Raw genomic sequence first — 17,025 nt, 5'->3', positions numbered from 1 at the left:
CGAACATTAACCAACTTCATTTAAAAAAATGTTCATAGCATTCACCATGAGGAATAAATAATAATAATAATAATAATAATAATAATAATAATAATAATAATAAGCAATGATGTGTAGTTTTGTCTTTTTCTGTTGCCTCTTTGAGTAGGTCCCACTCAAAGAGGCAAACTTGACGTGGTGAGTGGGCTTATGCCTTTTGATCAAAATGTACACTAATGCCTCTTGTACAGCATGCAGTACACTTTAATATTGCTCTGAGAAGAGAGTTTAATTAGATCTAAGCATAGCATTGTGGATGTGCAATCCAGTTCTGTTTTTCTCCCCTTGATATATATCTGCGTCCTTCCTTATATTTCTTTTAGGCTCAAGATTTTCTAAGTTTTGTGGCAAAAAACTTTGCTTTCAGAACATTCTTCAATGAGATGTCTGTCCTAAAGGTATCTCTGTGTGGCTACCCAGTGGTTATGTTGAGAAATGCAGCCTGCAAACTATTTTGCTAGCATGTCACCCTATTGTATTGAATTTGTTTCATGAGAAATTGGAGTCCTTAGGCAAATTCTACTTAAAGTAAGGATGGACTCATCTGTGCAATCATTTTATGAACATGAGAATAGTTCTTCCTCTAGTTTTTCCATGTTTATCCTACAATACGGGGTACTTATTAATCAGAATTCCCTCAGGACCAATAGTAAAGGCAAAGGACATCAGGGGAGAGGGCACACCTGCTTGCAGCCAATACTTAAATGTGTAAAAATATATTACAAGCTGTAGACAAATCAACTTTGTTATAAATTTGCCCAAAAATTTTTAATTCAAGTGAATCTGAAACTTTTGTGATTTGTTTTGGATAATTCACTTAACATGATGGCCACAATTTTACAGGTGAGAAGACAGAAAAGAAGGCATCTGTTAACAAAAAGGGATAATTTTGGACAGTTTTTTCATTTATAAAAATGTTGTATTAAAGTGTGTTTTATTAGGTTGTTTGTTACCACTGGATAACATCTGTTTACTCATAGTCATATTAGTCTCCGTTAAAGGGCTTGAAAGTAGTTGGATTCAGTCCTAGGAGACCCCAGAGTGTCATACATATTTTTTCAGGACACTTTCGATTCACGGGGCCAGAACTGACCAAATAACTCACGTATGAACTCAGCCTTACAGGTCAATGTTAGCGCCAAGAAGAAGCGCACTCCTGTTACACCGTCGTCAGCTGATTCCACATAGATGTCTACAGACCCTGTTCTATTAAACGCTTATACAAGTAGATCCCCCCGACAGAGTGGAGAGGGTGTCAGCAGTAATTTTCTGTTGATGTCAATGATTATTTTGCCCTTCGTCTGATCCATCAGAATAATAACCCACAAAAAACGGATCCGGTCTGTGGAGCATCTGCCTTCACTCGGTCAGCATTTGGTCAGTAATCCATCAGTATTGCTAATGCCAAAAGAAACTGGAGTGGATCCAAAACAAAGATGGCCTTACAGCTGCTACACAGACAGGATCCATTGTGCGTCTCATTTTACCTTCCTTCTGACAGATTAGAGGAAGGGTCAAATAAATGATGGTCAGCCAAGCCAAAAAGGCTAAATAGTGGCCCAGTCATGAAGTGGGAGGGTAGGAACAGCATGAAAAGTCCACAGAGTGGCCCTATGACATAGTGGTGAGGTGAAAGCAGCTTGAGGATACCACAGAGTGGCCCAATGACAGAGTGTTGAGGTGGCAGCAGCATCAGGAGGCCACAGAGTGGCAAAATGACAAAGTGTGTAGGTAGTGGCAGCATCAGAAGGCCACAGAGTGGAAAGGTGACATAGTGTGGAGGCGGCAGCAGAATCAGGAGGCCACAGAGTGGCATGGTGACATAATGTGGAGGTGGCATCAGCATGAGGAGACCACATAGTGACAAGGTAACATAGTGGTGAGGTAGAAGCAGCATGAGGAGACCACAGAGTGGCCCAATCACAGAGTCTGTAGGTGGCGGCAGCATCAGGAGGCCACAGTCACACGTAATGTTGAGGGGACAACACAAGAAAACACATGAAAACATAAGTCCCAGAGCTCTGAAAAATGTATATACCGACGGGAGGGATTGTGATCTGGTCGGCAAAGAAAAAGCCCAAGACTGCGCATCACCTTTCAATAACGAAATAATAATCCCCACTCTTTGAGTCTCGTCCCCAGAAGTTAGGACGTAGTCTAAAATATAGTTTGCACGACTCCCTGAACCGAATAAAGTTGTCAATTCCTCCGGAAAACCTACCTGGGAGAGCGACCTTTGGTTCAGGGCAGGCCTGGTTCCCGTTGCCGGAAACCGCTGCCTGTGGTCTCTGACGCAGCGATACGGCGGTGCGGAGGTCAGCAACCTCCAAAGACAGTCCCTGCATACGATCGACCAGTGCAGAAACCGTATCTATAGCTGTACTGGCACAAACAAAATGACGTTTTTTCGGCGGTTGATAATATCACACGTAATGGGTAGGGGACAAAACATAAAACACACAGAGGGAAATAAACCAGAGTCTAGGCCTCAAAGCTAAGGAAGAGGGATGGTGATCTCCTAGGAATCCCTAGACCTCTCCCTGACTCCTGCCAGTATGAGTAGACTCTGAAGGTGGAAAAACTCATACACCGGAACCTAGACCCAGGAGACCCTGGAAATCCCTAGGAACTGTGGCAGGGAATGAGACTAGAAACACAACACACAAGTGTCACAACAAAAGCACTTATCTTTGGAGAGGGAATGGAGAAGCTGGTGATCCACAGGAACAACACACCAGCTCAACAAACACCAAGCAGGAAATATCAACCGCATGGTAAGCAGTGTGAGAGTGAACTAAATAGAGCCCCAGTATTGACCAAAGGCAACACCTGACAAGGGGTGTGGTCATCACTAAACAACAAACTGCAAGGTCAGAACAGAGACTTTCAGATAGCCTCATGTGCTGCCAATCTCCATGTTCTTCTCACCTCTTAGGCCTCTTTCACACAGGCGTTGCGGGAAAATGTGCGGGTGCGTTGCGGGAACACCCGCGATTTTTCCGCGCAAGTGCAAAACATTGTAATGCGTTTTGCACTCGCGTGAGAAAAATCAGGCATGTTTGGTACCCACACCCGAACTTTTTCACAGAAGTTCGGGCTTGGGTTAGGTGTTGTGTAGATGTTATTATTTTCCCTTATAACATGGCTATAAGGGAAAATAATAGCATTCTGAACACAGAATGATTAGTAGGTGATAAATTGAGGGTTAAAAAATAATAAAAAAAATTAACTCACCTTCTCCTCTTGTTCGAGTAGTTCCCGGTCTCTTCTTTACTTCTTTAATGATGAGCTGTGGGCTAAAGGACCTTTGGTGACGTCAGATCACATGCTCCAACGTCACCACAGGTCCTAGCCGGTAGTTCATCATTATAGAAGTAAAGAAGAGATCAGGAACTACGCGAACAAGAGGAGAAGGTGAGTTAATTTTTTTTATTTTTTTTAACCCCTCCAGCGCTATTGTTCTAAGCATTCTGTATTCAGAATGCTATTATTTTCCCTCATAACCATGTTATAAGGGAAAATAATACAGTGAATAGACTGTCACCTAGCAACCATGCGTGAAAATCGCACCGCATCCGCACTTGCTTGCGGATGCTTGCGATTTTCACGCAACCCCATTCACTTCTATGGGGCCTGCGTTGCGTGAAAAACGCAGAATATAGAGCATGCTGCGATTTTCACGCAACGCACAAGTGATGCGTGAAAATCACCGCTCATCTGAACAGCCTCATTGAAATGAATGGGTCAGTATTCAGTGCGGGTGCAATGCGTTCACCTCACGCATCACATCCGCGCGGAATACTCGCCCGTGTGAAAGGGGCCTAAGGCCTCATGCACAAGGGCGTTGTTTGGGTCCACATCCGAGCCGCCGTTTTGGACCCATTCACTTCAATGGGGCTGCAAAAGATGCGGACAGTACTCCATGTGCTGTCCGCATCCGTTGCTCCGTTCCGTGGCCCCGCTGAAAAAATATAACACGTCCTTTTCTTGTCCGCGCTTTGCGGACAAGAATAGGCATTTATATTGAAGGCTGTCGGGGCCGCTCTGTAAATTGCAGAACGCGCACGGACGCCATCCGTCTGTTGTGTATCCGCGATTTGCGGACCGCAAAACACACCACGGTCGTGTGCATGAGGCCTAATACATGCAAAAAACTGTTTTAGAACATATAACTGCATCGCTGAATGGCAAATATATTTTTATTTTGCCACTATTATACCAGTACCCGCTGAACATGGTGGGAAAACAAAGGAGCACTTGGCATCAGATATGTGGTATCAGGCGGGTGGCAGCATCAGAATAGTAGTGTAACGGTCACGTACACACACACACAGGGGGGAGGGAAGTGACCACTGCGCTCCACCCTTACCCCTGGCCCTGCCTACTTGCCTCGCGAGTCCTAATGACAGGGGACAACTGGACGGCAATCCCTAACTTGGAGTAAGTGCAGGGATGAAAGACAGACAAACAACAGGACGTGAACGGACCGAGTCAATACCAGGAAAGCTGCAAAGTACAAATGGAGCAAGCAGAGAATTGTCAGGAGAAGCCGGGGTCATAAATACCAGGAGAGCAGAGAAGTACAAGAGGAGTCCTAAGAGAGTAGTCAGGTGGGAGCCGAGGTCACAATACCAGGACGGATGCGCAGTACAGGAGGAGCAGGCAAAAGGATGGTCAGGGAACAGGATCAGGTAAGTATTCAGCAGTCCAACAAATAGCCAGGAACCTAAAAATTAACAGGCAACCTGTAGCCAGCAGGCTGCCTGTATTTATAGTGGGGAGTGAGGGTCATGTGACGTGGCCAGCGTCACATGACCGACAGACCAACCAGTCGAGCACCGAGTGATCAGCTCGGCGCTCAAGGCAGACTAGGAGCAGGGAGCCACCCAGCTAGTAAAGCCGCCCTGGGAATGAGGTCAAACACAGAACCTCATTCCAAAAGCTAAGCAACAGTTCTGCGGGCAATGGGGGACCGAGTGCACCTTCGGAACCCCGTGACAAGTAGCTGAGGCAGGTAGCAAGAAGAAACCAGTCTCTTTTGTCAAAGTGTTGGTGTGGCACCATGGATGATCTAGTCTGATACATTAGGAATTGGTGGGTGGAAATCCTGGCTGATCCATGCCTGATTCATCTTGACAAAGGTCAGTCTCTCCACATTTTTGGTGGACAGGAGAGTTCTTCTTGCGGTAACTATGGGCCCCTGCCGCACTAAACACCCACTCTGATGCCACACTACTGGCTGGGCAGGATAGCTTTTCCAGGGCAAACTCTGCCAGTTGCGACCACAAATCCAGTTTGGCTGCCCAGTAGTCCAGTGGATTTTCAAGGTCGGCTGGTTCAGGTTCTGCTCCAGGTCTAGATGCTGGTGAGCTCATCAGCGACTGTAGACTCAGGCTGCTGCTGATGGAGCTGGTACTGCTCCTGCCACCCCACCCCTCCCCAGCAGCCATGGCAGTGGAACGTGAGCGCAGAGGATGGACGATGGCACAGATGGCACAGATAGGCAGCAGCCAACTGACTTCATAGGATGTCTCTATAGTACTTAATTTTGTCCTCCCTCTCAGCAGGTAGCAAGGGTCCAACAAGGTGAAGAGCCAGAAGTAATCCTTCTGCCGAATGGTGACAATTCGGCTGTCACTACGCAAGCAAGTGAGCATGCAGCGGACCATTTGCGCAAGTGACTCTGCATACTGCCACGGTGTGTCTGGGTCCTCTGCCTCATCTTCCTCATCGCCCCTGCACCTCTTGCTCCTCCTCTCCTGCCACCTGTGTAGCAAAACCACCCATTTCGCTAGACATTGCTTGTTCTCCAATGTCCTCCTCCTCCAGTTCAGCCCCTACAGGGATCATGTGGCCGTGAGATCTAGGCGCCACTTCTCCAGACCCCTGCCATATTTACCAGCATCTGTTCCAGGACATGAAGCAGTGGAATGACATTGTTCATCCCGTTGTCCTGGCGACTGAAAAATAATGTGGCCTGCTCAAAAGGCCTGAGCAAACGGCAGGTGTCACTCATGAGCTGACACTGGCTGACATCGAAGTTACACAGTCGGTCCAACATATGGAGGGTGGAATTGCAATGGCTGGAAACGTAGCATATCAGTCTATGTTGGGAAATTCCGTTCTGCCGCTGCAGCTCAAGGAGTGTATGCTTTGCGGTGTACGAGTGGCTGAAGTGCATGCATAGTTTCCTGGCCATTTTTAGGATGTCTTGCAGATGGGTGGAAGACTTCAGGAACCGCTTGACAACCAGATTAAACACGTGTGCCATGCAGAGCGCATGGCTCTGCCCCTTTGACGCAGCGCCTACACAATGTTCTTCCTGTTGTCTGTTACCATGGTTCCAATTTTAAGTTGTCGCGGAGAAAGCCAGGATTTGATTTCTTGCTGATGGACATGGAGCACCTAGTGCTGGATTTTTACATTACAATTACATATTGGATTAATCTCAAGATGCCACTCCTGTTTTCAGTCCGTGGACAGGAGTGAAGAGGGAAAACAGTTACAAAGGAATGGTAAGCTTGTCTCTCTTTACTAAAGTGCAGAATAGGAGTAGTAGTACATTCGGCAATAGTAAAGCACAGTTCCAGGGCAAATAACACAGAGTAATCATCCCCAATAACAGCATATAGGCTGAGGAGTGCAGTTTTATGATACAGCTAGATAAACAGTCTCAAAGTATGGAAGGGTGCATTAGCAATGTTCCCACTCACAGCTCTAATGTCTCTCTGTCATAAACGTGCACAATACCTTGCTGACTCACTCCAATACATGACCTTGTAGATTCTGGATCTTCTGATTTCTCTCTGGGGCACATTTGATTATAAAGTAGCTTCCATGGCTGTAGAAGTCTCAGAGATGAAGGATCTCTGAGCTCAGGCCTAGCTCTAATGGAGCTTGCGCATGTAGGTCCTCACTGTTCCTCAGGCAGAACTAGACTGACTATTAACTAACCAGGTGAAAGGTTACACAAGCTCTGTAGTTTTTTTTTTAGAGCAAGTAATGCTAAGTCTATCTACATTAAACCCCATGGTGCAATAAACAATATGAAAAAGTGTACAAATCCTCCAAATTCAATAAACGAAAAAAATAATTATTGTGCTTCACCAGTTGGCGTGAACTGTCAACTTTGCTCATGGGTCAGAATAAAGAGGTTGTTCTTGATTGATTTGAATCTGAATCCACTGTGAAGCGCATCAATTTTTTTATTTAATATATTAACTATGAAGGACCTTTAGGGTAGCACTGGTAGTCCCAGTCACTATAGCATTAATAAACTCCAGCTGAAGAAAAACCCACCTGAAGAAAACACTGGAGCAGATCAGTTGTCATTAGGTTCTTTAAAGGGAATGTGTCACCTCTAATTTTTATTTGATATACTATAAAGGTTCAAGAAGTGGAGGGCACTCAAATGACTGGGTGTATATACAATCAATTGCAAATGTGAATTATAAAGGATTATTTATTATGGTTTGCATATATAAAATGATTAAAATATATAACACCACTGGGTCTTGCAATAGCAGCAGTGTCTTGGCCACAAATAAAACTAGTTATGTGCAGTCAATTGGACTATGTATATCCCACAGAATTATGGGTTACCTACTCATACAGGTGATCAATCCACAAATATACACAATATTGTATTATAAAAATCGAGATGAAATCGAGATGGATAAAATCACATGATGTTTCGATCAGGATAAATCGCATAAAAGACTGATGATGTCTTGATTATATATAGTCTTGTTCTTATGTCCCAAACAAAGGTTAGCAGCCGAATAGATAAAAGATCAGTCTTACCCCATCTGTTGTGGGTCTCAGAAAGCGGCTGTAGGCAGGTTCTATACTCACAGTACCCCTGGACTGTATGGACTATAGTCCGATCCTAGATGGCGTTGGTGCGCACGTGATTCGTTGCTCCCTCGGCGTCTCTCCACTACGGCGTCTTGGCTTCTCGTGCGGCGTTCCCACGTGGTGCAGAGGATAGCGTCCCACGTGACCGGAAGAGTAGCTGTAGTACTGTGATCAGCTGGGTGATGACATAAGCGAGTTTGTAACCTGCTCTGTAGACATCAAATAGCGATTTTTCCTTTGTGGCAATTTTCGGCTTATTAAATCGTTATAAGTCCTTGTGCTGTCTGTCTGTCCTATACTAAACGCGTTTCGGTGCACACTTGCACCTTCATCAGTCGGCTGCTAACCTTTGTTTGGGACATAAGAACAAGACTATATATAATCAAGACATCATCAGTCTTTTATGCGATTTATCCTGATCGAAACATCATGTGATTTTATCCCTCTCGATTTCTATAATACAATATTGTGTATATTTGTGTGCTTTGCCGATCCCTCCATACAGATTGATCACCTGTATGAGTAGGTAACCCATAATCCTGTGGGATATACATAGTCCAATTGATTGCACATAACTAGTTTTATTTGTGGCCAAGACACTGCTGCTATTGCAAGACGCAATATATATTTTAATCATTTTATATATGCAAACCATAATAAATAATCCTTTATAATTCACATTTGCAATTGATTGTATATACACCTAGTCATTTGAGTGCCCTCCACTTCTTGAACCTTTATAGTATATCCAATAATTTGGCAATAGGTACTGCCATTTGGAGAGAGCACTAGTCCGTGGATTGTTGACAGTAGAGCCTCTGTATTCTTTTATCTAATTTTTATTTGCCAGTTGCAGTATTCCACTGGTAAGGTAGTGGTTCCCCTTAAAAATTTGTTTTCCTATGTGTATGCTGCATAACATATCAGAAGTGTGATGTATTGTGCATTACTGTGCCATAACTTCCAGCCACTAGTTGGACATGGATCCTCTAGTTGGACATGGAACCAGTCTAGTCTAGAGTGAGAAAGTAAGAAGAGCAGACATAGCCGAACCCTGCTCTGGATCAAATCAGCCAGGGACAAGCAAAGCTGCAAACGAGCAGAGAAAAAGAACAAGGATATCCTAAGGAGCACGACAAAGGTACCGTATAATAGGAGGTATGAGTAGAAGTTCTGTGGAGAAAAGCTGTCTAAATGGGACCTTTAAATTTCCATAGCCACATGTCTGGGTGAAATAGCCCTCACCCTACTAGCTATACTTTGTAAACCAACTGGTTATAGAAGAGGACCTAGATCTGGCAGAGCTAAATCTGTAGTCCAGAGCAACCTCTAAAAAAGTTGCAGAGCTTAGTGGTTGCAATGCATAAAGAGAGAGAAAGAAAAGTGTTGCACTTACATTCCTGGATGCTTAAAGGGTTTCTGTCATGAGAAATAACGTTATGTAGCTGACTGACATTAGCGATGTGCTAATGTCAGCAGTACATAACAGTATGCTTTATAACTCCCTGCCTGCCGCCATTCTCTTAAAATAAAGACTTTTAAAATATTCTAATGCACCTCTAGGTGCTATTTGGTCATTGCTTCAGCACCTAGAGGCTCGGTCTACGCACCCTTTGGCACGCCCAGGTCCAGTTGATTGACTTTCAAGTTCTCCTCAGTGTCCCGTGAATCCCGCGCCTGCGACATTCCTTTTAATATTCAGCGCAGGCGCAGTGAGTGAAGGACACACTCCTGCTGCCGGCTTCCTTCCTTCGGCGCAGGCGCAGTGAGGGAGCTAGCAGCAGGAGTGTGTCCTTCACTCACAGCGCCTGCACCGAATACTAAACGGGACGGCGCAGGCGCGGGATTTACAGGACACTGAGGAGAACTCGAAAGTCAATCAACTGGACCTGGGCGTGCCAAAGGGTGTGTAGACCGAGCCTCTAGGTGCTGAAGCAATGACCAAATAGCACCTAGAGGTTCATTTGCATATTGTAAAAGTCTTTTTTTTAAGAGAACGGCGGCAGGGAGGGAGTTATAAAGCCCACTGTTATGTACTGCTGACATTAGCACATCGCTAATGTCAGTCAGCTACATAATGTTATTTCTGATGAAAGAAACCCTTAGCACAAATCAGCTAGAGCAGTGCAGTGTAAGGAGAATTGCTCTAAAGCCTGTTAATTTCAACTGCAGCTGTGTACCGTACATCGTAAGATCAGTGTAAATTGCACAGTAAAGAATTGTTTACTGTTAACTTGGCCTCCATTTTTACACTGCACCAATCTCTCCAGCTGCCAAGGAATCCTGCCTTGCACTTTACCATTCAACAACACCAAGGGCACACCAACCAACACCAGGCAGGAGAATGCCAAACTCCGGGGTGTGCCCCAAAGGGAAGAAATGATGTGCCCTCCCCATCACTGCATGGCTTAGAGAGCATCCAAACATTGAGTACTACTACTCCCAAGATCCACCCATGCTCACTTTACAGTTGAAACCAGATAGTGATACATTTCCTTTTTTTTCTAACCTGTTTGTATTTTCTGAATAAAAAATGAGGGCAGCCATCTTCCTGAGCTGTTAGCAGCATTTAGGAATATGCAAATAGTCCTGATTCTATGATATACAGTATGTGTCTGTTACAATACAATTGGAAGAGGACATGCACATGCTCAGTATAGCTATCGGCTGGACCTATGGTATTCCAGCCCACCACTGCATAGCTGTTTGGCAGGGGAATGGTTTTGCAAAATTCTAAATAAAGTGAAAATGTGTTAAAAATATGAACAAGCATTTTAGGCTACTTTCACATTAGCGTTTTCAATTCCACTATTGAGATCCGTCATAGGATCTCAATAGCGTAAGAATACGCCTCAGTTTTGTCCCCATTCATGGTCAATGGGGACAAAACTGAACGAAACGGAATGCACCAAAATGTATTCCGTTCCGTTTCGTTGCGTCCCCATCGCGGACAGAAAAACTCTGCAACCAGCGTTTTTCTGTCCACGATGTGGTGCAGAGCAAGATGGATCCGTCCTGACACACAATGTAAGTTAATGGGGACGGATCAGTTTTCTCTGAAGCAATAGAAAACGGATCAGTCCCCCATTGACTTTCAATTGTGTTAAAGATGGATCCGTCATGGCTATAGAAGACATTATACAACCGATCCATTCATGACAGATGCATGCGGTTGTATTATTGTAACAGAAGCGTATTTCCACCACTGTCCCTAGCGCCTGCAGACATCTCTCCCTGCACTAGAAAATGGCTGAATCCAAGATGGTTGAGGCTATTTATAGGGCTGTGACATTACAGGGATGGCTGGCTGCTGATTGGCTGCATGCATGGCATTGTGGGTGTTCCCTCGTTCCCAGAGTTCCTTGCTCCCTGTCCTAATACCTGCAGCAGCCATTTTATGAAAAAATGGGATTCTTTACCACAAAGCATGAGGAAATTCGGAATCGGTGCAAATCGCATTTTTCCTGAAATTTGGATCGAATTCCACTTTGATTCGCTCATCTCTAGTTATTATATACAGCAGTAATTACTTACATGCAAAGCTTCTTCAGTTCCCATGACTTTGGCATAGTATTCACATATTTTTCTTTTCCTATTAAGTGAATATTTTTCAGATCGTGAATTTTAGTTAAACATGGCTCTCTGAGGACAGTATTTTAGTAGAAGTATTCATAATAAAATTACAGCTATAAAACAAATGGCATCTAAGGGCTGTAATAAATCTTACTCTAGAGATCACACAAGGACTTAAATAGAATATGGCTAATACAAAGAAACCATTATTCAGATAAATTTAGAGCAAAGCATATTGCAAATGGCTGATTTACCCATTGTCATAAAATGTTCAAATTCTACCGCCACTTAGGGTACTTTCACACTAGCGTTTTTCTTTTCCGGCATAGAGTTCCGTCACAGGGGCTCTATACTGGAAAAGAACTGATCAGGCATATCCCCATCCATTCTGAATGGAGAGTAATCCATTCAGGATGCATCAGGATGTCTTCAGTTCAGTCGTTTTGACTGATCAGGCAAAAGATTAAACCGGAGCATGCTACGGTTTTATCTCCGGCGAAAAAAACTCAAGACTTGCCTGAATGCCGGCATTTTTCCCCATAGGAATGTATTAGTGCCAGATCCGTCCTTCCGGCCTGTGCATGTGTTTCTATATTGCTTGGAGGAGCATTCTGAGGTGCAGAGGGGGAACCTTAACATTTACCCTTATGTCGCTGCTCCCTATACCCAACCGCAGCGCCATTATGTCACAAGTGTTCTCCAGTTTTTGCATGGTATTGTTAAACTAGTTTAGTGTGACACAAAAAAAAGAAACCTCATGCACACGACAGTATTTTTTCACGGTCCGCAAAACGGGGTTCCGTTGGTCTGTGACCGTTTTTTCGTCCGTGGGTCTTCCTTGATTTTTGGAGGATCCACGGACATGAAAAAAAAGTCGTTTTGGTGTCCGCCTGGCCGTGCGGAGCCAAACGGATCCGTCCTGAATTACAATGCAAGTCAATAGGGACAGATCCGTTTGACATTGACACAATATGGTGCAATTGCAAACGGATCCGTCCCCCATTGACTTTCAATGTAAAGTCAGGAGTCCCTATTCTACCATCGGATCAGAGTTTTCTCCAATCCGATGGTATATTTTAACTTGAAGCGTCCCCATCACCATGGGAACGCCTCTATGTTAGAATATACTATCGGATATGAGTTAGATCGTGAAACTCAGATCCGACAGTATATTCTAACACAGAGGCGTTCCCATGGTGATGGGGACGCTTTAAGTTAGAATATACTAAGAACTATGTACATGACTGCCCCCTGCTGCCTGGCAGCACCCGATCTCTTACAGGGGGCTGTGATCCGCACAATTAACCCCTCAGGTGCCGCACCTGAGGGGGGTTAATTGTGCATATCATAGTCCCCTGTAAGAGATCAGGTGCTGCCAGGCAGCAGGGGGCAGACCCCCCTCGGCCCCCCTCCCTCTATTGTATTAATTTCATTGGTGGCCAGTGTGCGCCGCCCCCCTCCCTCCCTCTATTGTATTATTTTCATTGGTGGCACAGTGTGCGGCCTCCCCTCTCCCCCCCCAATCATTGGTGGCAGCGGAGAGTTCCGATCGGAGTCCCAGTTTAATCGCTGGGGCTCCGGTCGGTAACCATGGCAACCAGGATGCTACTGCAGTCCTGGTTGCCATGGTTACTTAGCAATATTAGAAGCATCATACTTACCTGCTGCGCTGTCTGTGACCGGCCGGGAGCTCCTCCTACTGGTAAGTAACAGGTCTGTGCAGCGCATTGCTTAATGATCTGTCACTTACCAGTAGGAGGAGTTCCCGGTCGGTCACAGACAGCGCAGCAGGTAAGTATGATGCTTCTAATATTGCTAAGTAACCATGGCAACCAGGACTGCAGTAGCGTCCTGGTTGCCATGGTTACCGATCGGAGCCCCAACGATTAAACTGGGACTCCGATCAGAACTCTCCGCTGCCACCAATGATCGGGAGGGGGGGGGAGAGGGGAGGCCGCACACTGTGCCACCAATGAAAATAATACAATAGAGGGAGGGAGTCCGTGAACCGTTGTCCATCAAAAAAATAGGACAGGTCATATTTTTTTGACGGACAGGAAACACGGATCACGGATGCGGCTGCAAAACGGTGCATTTTACGATTTTTCCACGGACCCATTGAAAGTCAACGGGTCCGCGAAAAAAAACGGAAAACGGCACAACGGCCACGGATGCACACAACGGTCGTGTGCATGAGGCCTTATGGTCATAAGAATTGGGGTTTCTGTAAGAGCTGTTTCACACGCGCGAGTCCATTGCAGGAATCACACTCCGTGTGTGAGTGTGATCCTCTGCTCTGGACTTGCAGGAGCGCACGGAATTATCATGATTTATAATGCTATGTGTCACTGCTTGACCTTATTTCTACAGAATCATACTGACAGCTTTATGTCACTATGATTCTGTGGAAAAAAGGCCATGCAGAGACACACAGCATTATAAATCATGATAATGTTGTGCGCTCCTACAAGTCCAGAGGACACACGGAACGTGATTCCCGCAATGGACTCGCTCATGTAAAACAGCCCTAAGGCTACTTTCACACCTGCGTTAGGTGCGGATCCGTCTGGTATCTGGACAGACGGATCCGCACCTATAAATGCAAACGATGGTATCCGTTCAGTATGGATCAGTCTGCATCACTTAGTAAAAAAATAAATATCTAAGTCTAAGTGTAAGTCAAACGGATCCGTCCTGACTTACATTGAAAGTCAATGGGGGACGGATCCGTTTACAATTGCACCATATTTGTGTCAATATAAATGGATCCATCCCTATTGACTTACATTGCAAGTCAGGACGGATCCGTTTGGCTCCGCATCGCCAGGCGGACACCAAAACGCTGCAAGCAGTATTTAAAGTATTATGTAAATAAAACTGGTCACATAAATGAGATTAAACCCCTAATAATTTTGTCTCTTCATTTTCATAAATTTTTACATTTATTTATGAACAAATGGTATTCAAAAATAGTGCTATAAAAAAAAGGATTGAAATGAAATAAAAATATACTTCTATCTCATAGGCTTTTAGTACTATTTTAAAATATAAATAATATCATTATAGCAGAAAAACAATGAATTAAAGTAAAAAATGTACTATTAATATAAACTACATTACATAAACTACTAAGGCCGAGTTCACACGGGCGAGATTTCCGCGCGGGTGCAATGCGGGAGGTGAACGCATTGCACCCGCACTGAATCCGGACCCATTCATTTCTATGGGGCTGTGCACATGAGCAAGTACGGATGCGGTGCGATTTTCAAGAACGATTGCTAGGAGACGATCGGGATGGAGACCCGATCATTATTATTTTCCCTTATAACATGGTTATAAGGGAAAATAATAGCATTCTGAATACAGAATGCATAGTACAATAGCGCTGGAGGGGTTAAAAAAAATGCAAAAAATTATTTAACTCTCCTTAATCCACTTGCTCGCGCAGCCGGCATCTCTTCTGTCTTCTTCTTTGCTGTGTACAGGAAAAGTACCTGTGGTGACGCCACTCCGGTCATCACATGATCTTTTACCAGTGTGATGGATCATGTGATGGACCATGTGATGACCGGAGTGACGTCACTACAGGTCCTTTTCCTGTACACAGCAAAGAAGAAGACAGAAGAGATGCCGTCTGCGCAAGCAAGTGGATTAAAGTGAGTTAAATTAAAATTATTTTTTTTTAACCCCTCCAGCGTTATTGTACTATGCATTCTGTATTAAGAATGCTATTATTTTCCCTTATAACCATGTTATAAGGGGAAATAATACAATCTACACAACCCCGATCCCAAACCCGAACTTCTGTGAAGAAGTTCGGGTTTATGTACCAAACATGCTGATTTCTCACGCGCGTGCAAAACGCATTACAATGTTTTGCACTCGCGCGGAAAAATCGCGCATGTTCCCGCACCTTTTCCCGCAACGCCCGTGTGAACCCAGCCTAACTATATACATTATAGTACACGTAAATCAAAATACCTTTCTTCTTTGCTCAGGTTTGCCAATAAGGATGCTTTTCTTGATAAAATAAATCTATAAGCAAAAATTGAAATTCAATTAAAAAAATCTAATCAAATTTTCTAAGCAAATTTCTATTTTTTTTTTCAGATTTTTTTCAGTTTGCTTTTCTTACACCAAATTTGTATTCAGTGTGTAAAGATGACACCTCCCAGAATGCATATCACTAGACTGGGGTCCCGTTCACACAAGCGAATCCCGCTCATCATACTCGCAGTGTGTGTCAGGGAGAGGGTTATGATGCTATAACCCTTAGGCCCTTTGCGTTCCTCCCGTAGCGAGTCCGCAACGCAGCTCCCGGCCTGACCTCCCACCGCTGCCTTACAGTTCTGGAATGTATTTGATAACACTGACAGTATTATGTCAGTGTTATACAATACATTCCAGAACTGTAAGGCCCCTTTCACACGGGCGAGTTTTCCGTGCGGATGCGATGCGTGAGTTGAACGCATTGCACCCGCACTGAATCCCAACCCATTCATTTCTATGGGGCTGTTCACATGAGCAGTGATTTTCACGCATCACTTGTGCATTGCGTGAAAATCGCAGCATGCTCTATATTCTTCGTTTTTCACGCAACGCAGGCCCCATAGAAGTGAATGGGGTTGCGTGAAAATCACAAGCATCCGCAAGCAAGTGCGGATGCGGTGCGATTTTCAAGCACGGTTGCTAGGAGACGATCGGGATGGAGACCCGATCATTATTATTTTCCCTTATAACATGGTTATAAAAGGGAAAATAATAGCATTCTGAATACAGAATGCATAGTAAAATAGCGCTGGAGGGGTTAAAAAAAATAAATAAAATAATTTAACTCACCTTAGTCCACTTGATCGCGAAGCCGGCTTCTCGTCTGTCTCCTCAGGACCTGTGGTGAGCATTCATTGCAGGAACAGAACCTGTGGTGACGTCACTCCGGTCATCACATGATCTTTTACCATGGTGATGGCTGATGTAATGACCGGAGTGACGTCACCACAGGTCCCGTTCCTGCAATGAATGCTCACCACAGGTCCTGTTCAGCAAAGAAGGAGACAGACGAGAAGCTGGCTGCGCGATCAAGTGGATTAAGGTGAGTTAAATTCAAATTAATTTTTTTTTAACCCCTCCAGCGTTATTGTACTATGCATTCTGTATTAAGAATGCTATTATTTTCCCTTATAACCATGTTATAAGGGGAAATAATACAATCTACACAACCCGATCCCAAGCCCGAACTTCTGTAAAGAAGTTCGGATACCAAACATGCGCGATTTTTCTCACGCGAGTGCAAAACGCATTACAATGTTTTGCACTCGCGCGGAAAAATCGTGCGTGTTCCCTCAACGCACCAGCACATTTTCCCGCAACGCCCGTCTGAAAGAGGCCTAAGGGTTACATAGCATCATAAATCAATATAATGCTATGCGACCCAGTCAGTGCTTGGAAGTAAGGACGGGATCTGATGCATACTCACACCGCGAGTCGGAAGCGTGAAACTCGCTCGTCTGAAAGGGGCCTAAGGCTAAGTTCACAGCACTATTTAGTTTTCCATTC

General features: G+C 44.5%; 1 protein-coding gene across 1 annotated transcript in view; it reads right to left on the bottom strand.

The window, feature by feature from the left end:
- Window positions 1–17,025, bottom strand: part of LOC120994922 (amine oxidase [flavin-containing] B-like) — an 85,306-nt gene that overhangs the window by 12,498 nt on the left and 55,783 nt on the right. The window contains exons 10-11 of the mRNA XM_040423811.1: window positions 15,451–15,504; window positions 11,431–11,488 (exon numbers count right to left, since the gene is read on the bottom strand). Of these exons, the coding sequence (XP_040279745.1) occupies window positions 11,431–11,488; window positions 15,451–15,504 (112 nt within the window). The remainder of the gene's footprint in view (window positions 1–11,430; window positions 11,489–15,450; window positions 15,505–17,025) is intronic.

This window comes from Bufo bufo, chromosome 3, assembly GCF_905171765.1.
Source record: "Bufo bufo chromosome 3, aBufBuf1.1, whole genome shotgun sequence".
Taxonomy (NCBI): Eukaryota; Metazoa; Chordata; class Amphibia; order Anura; family Bufonidae; genus Bufo; species Bufo bufo.
Note: the sequence above shows the minus strand (reverse complement) of the source record. Positions and strands in the feature narration are given on the sequence as shown.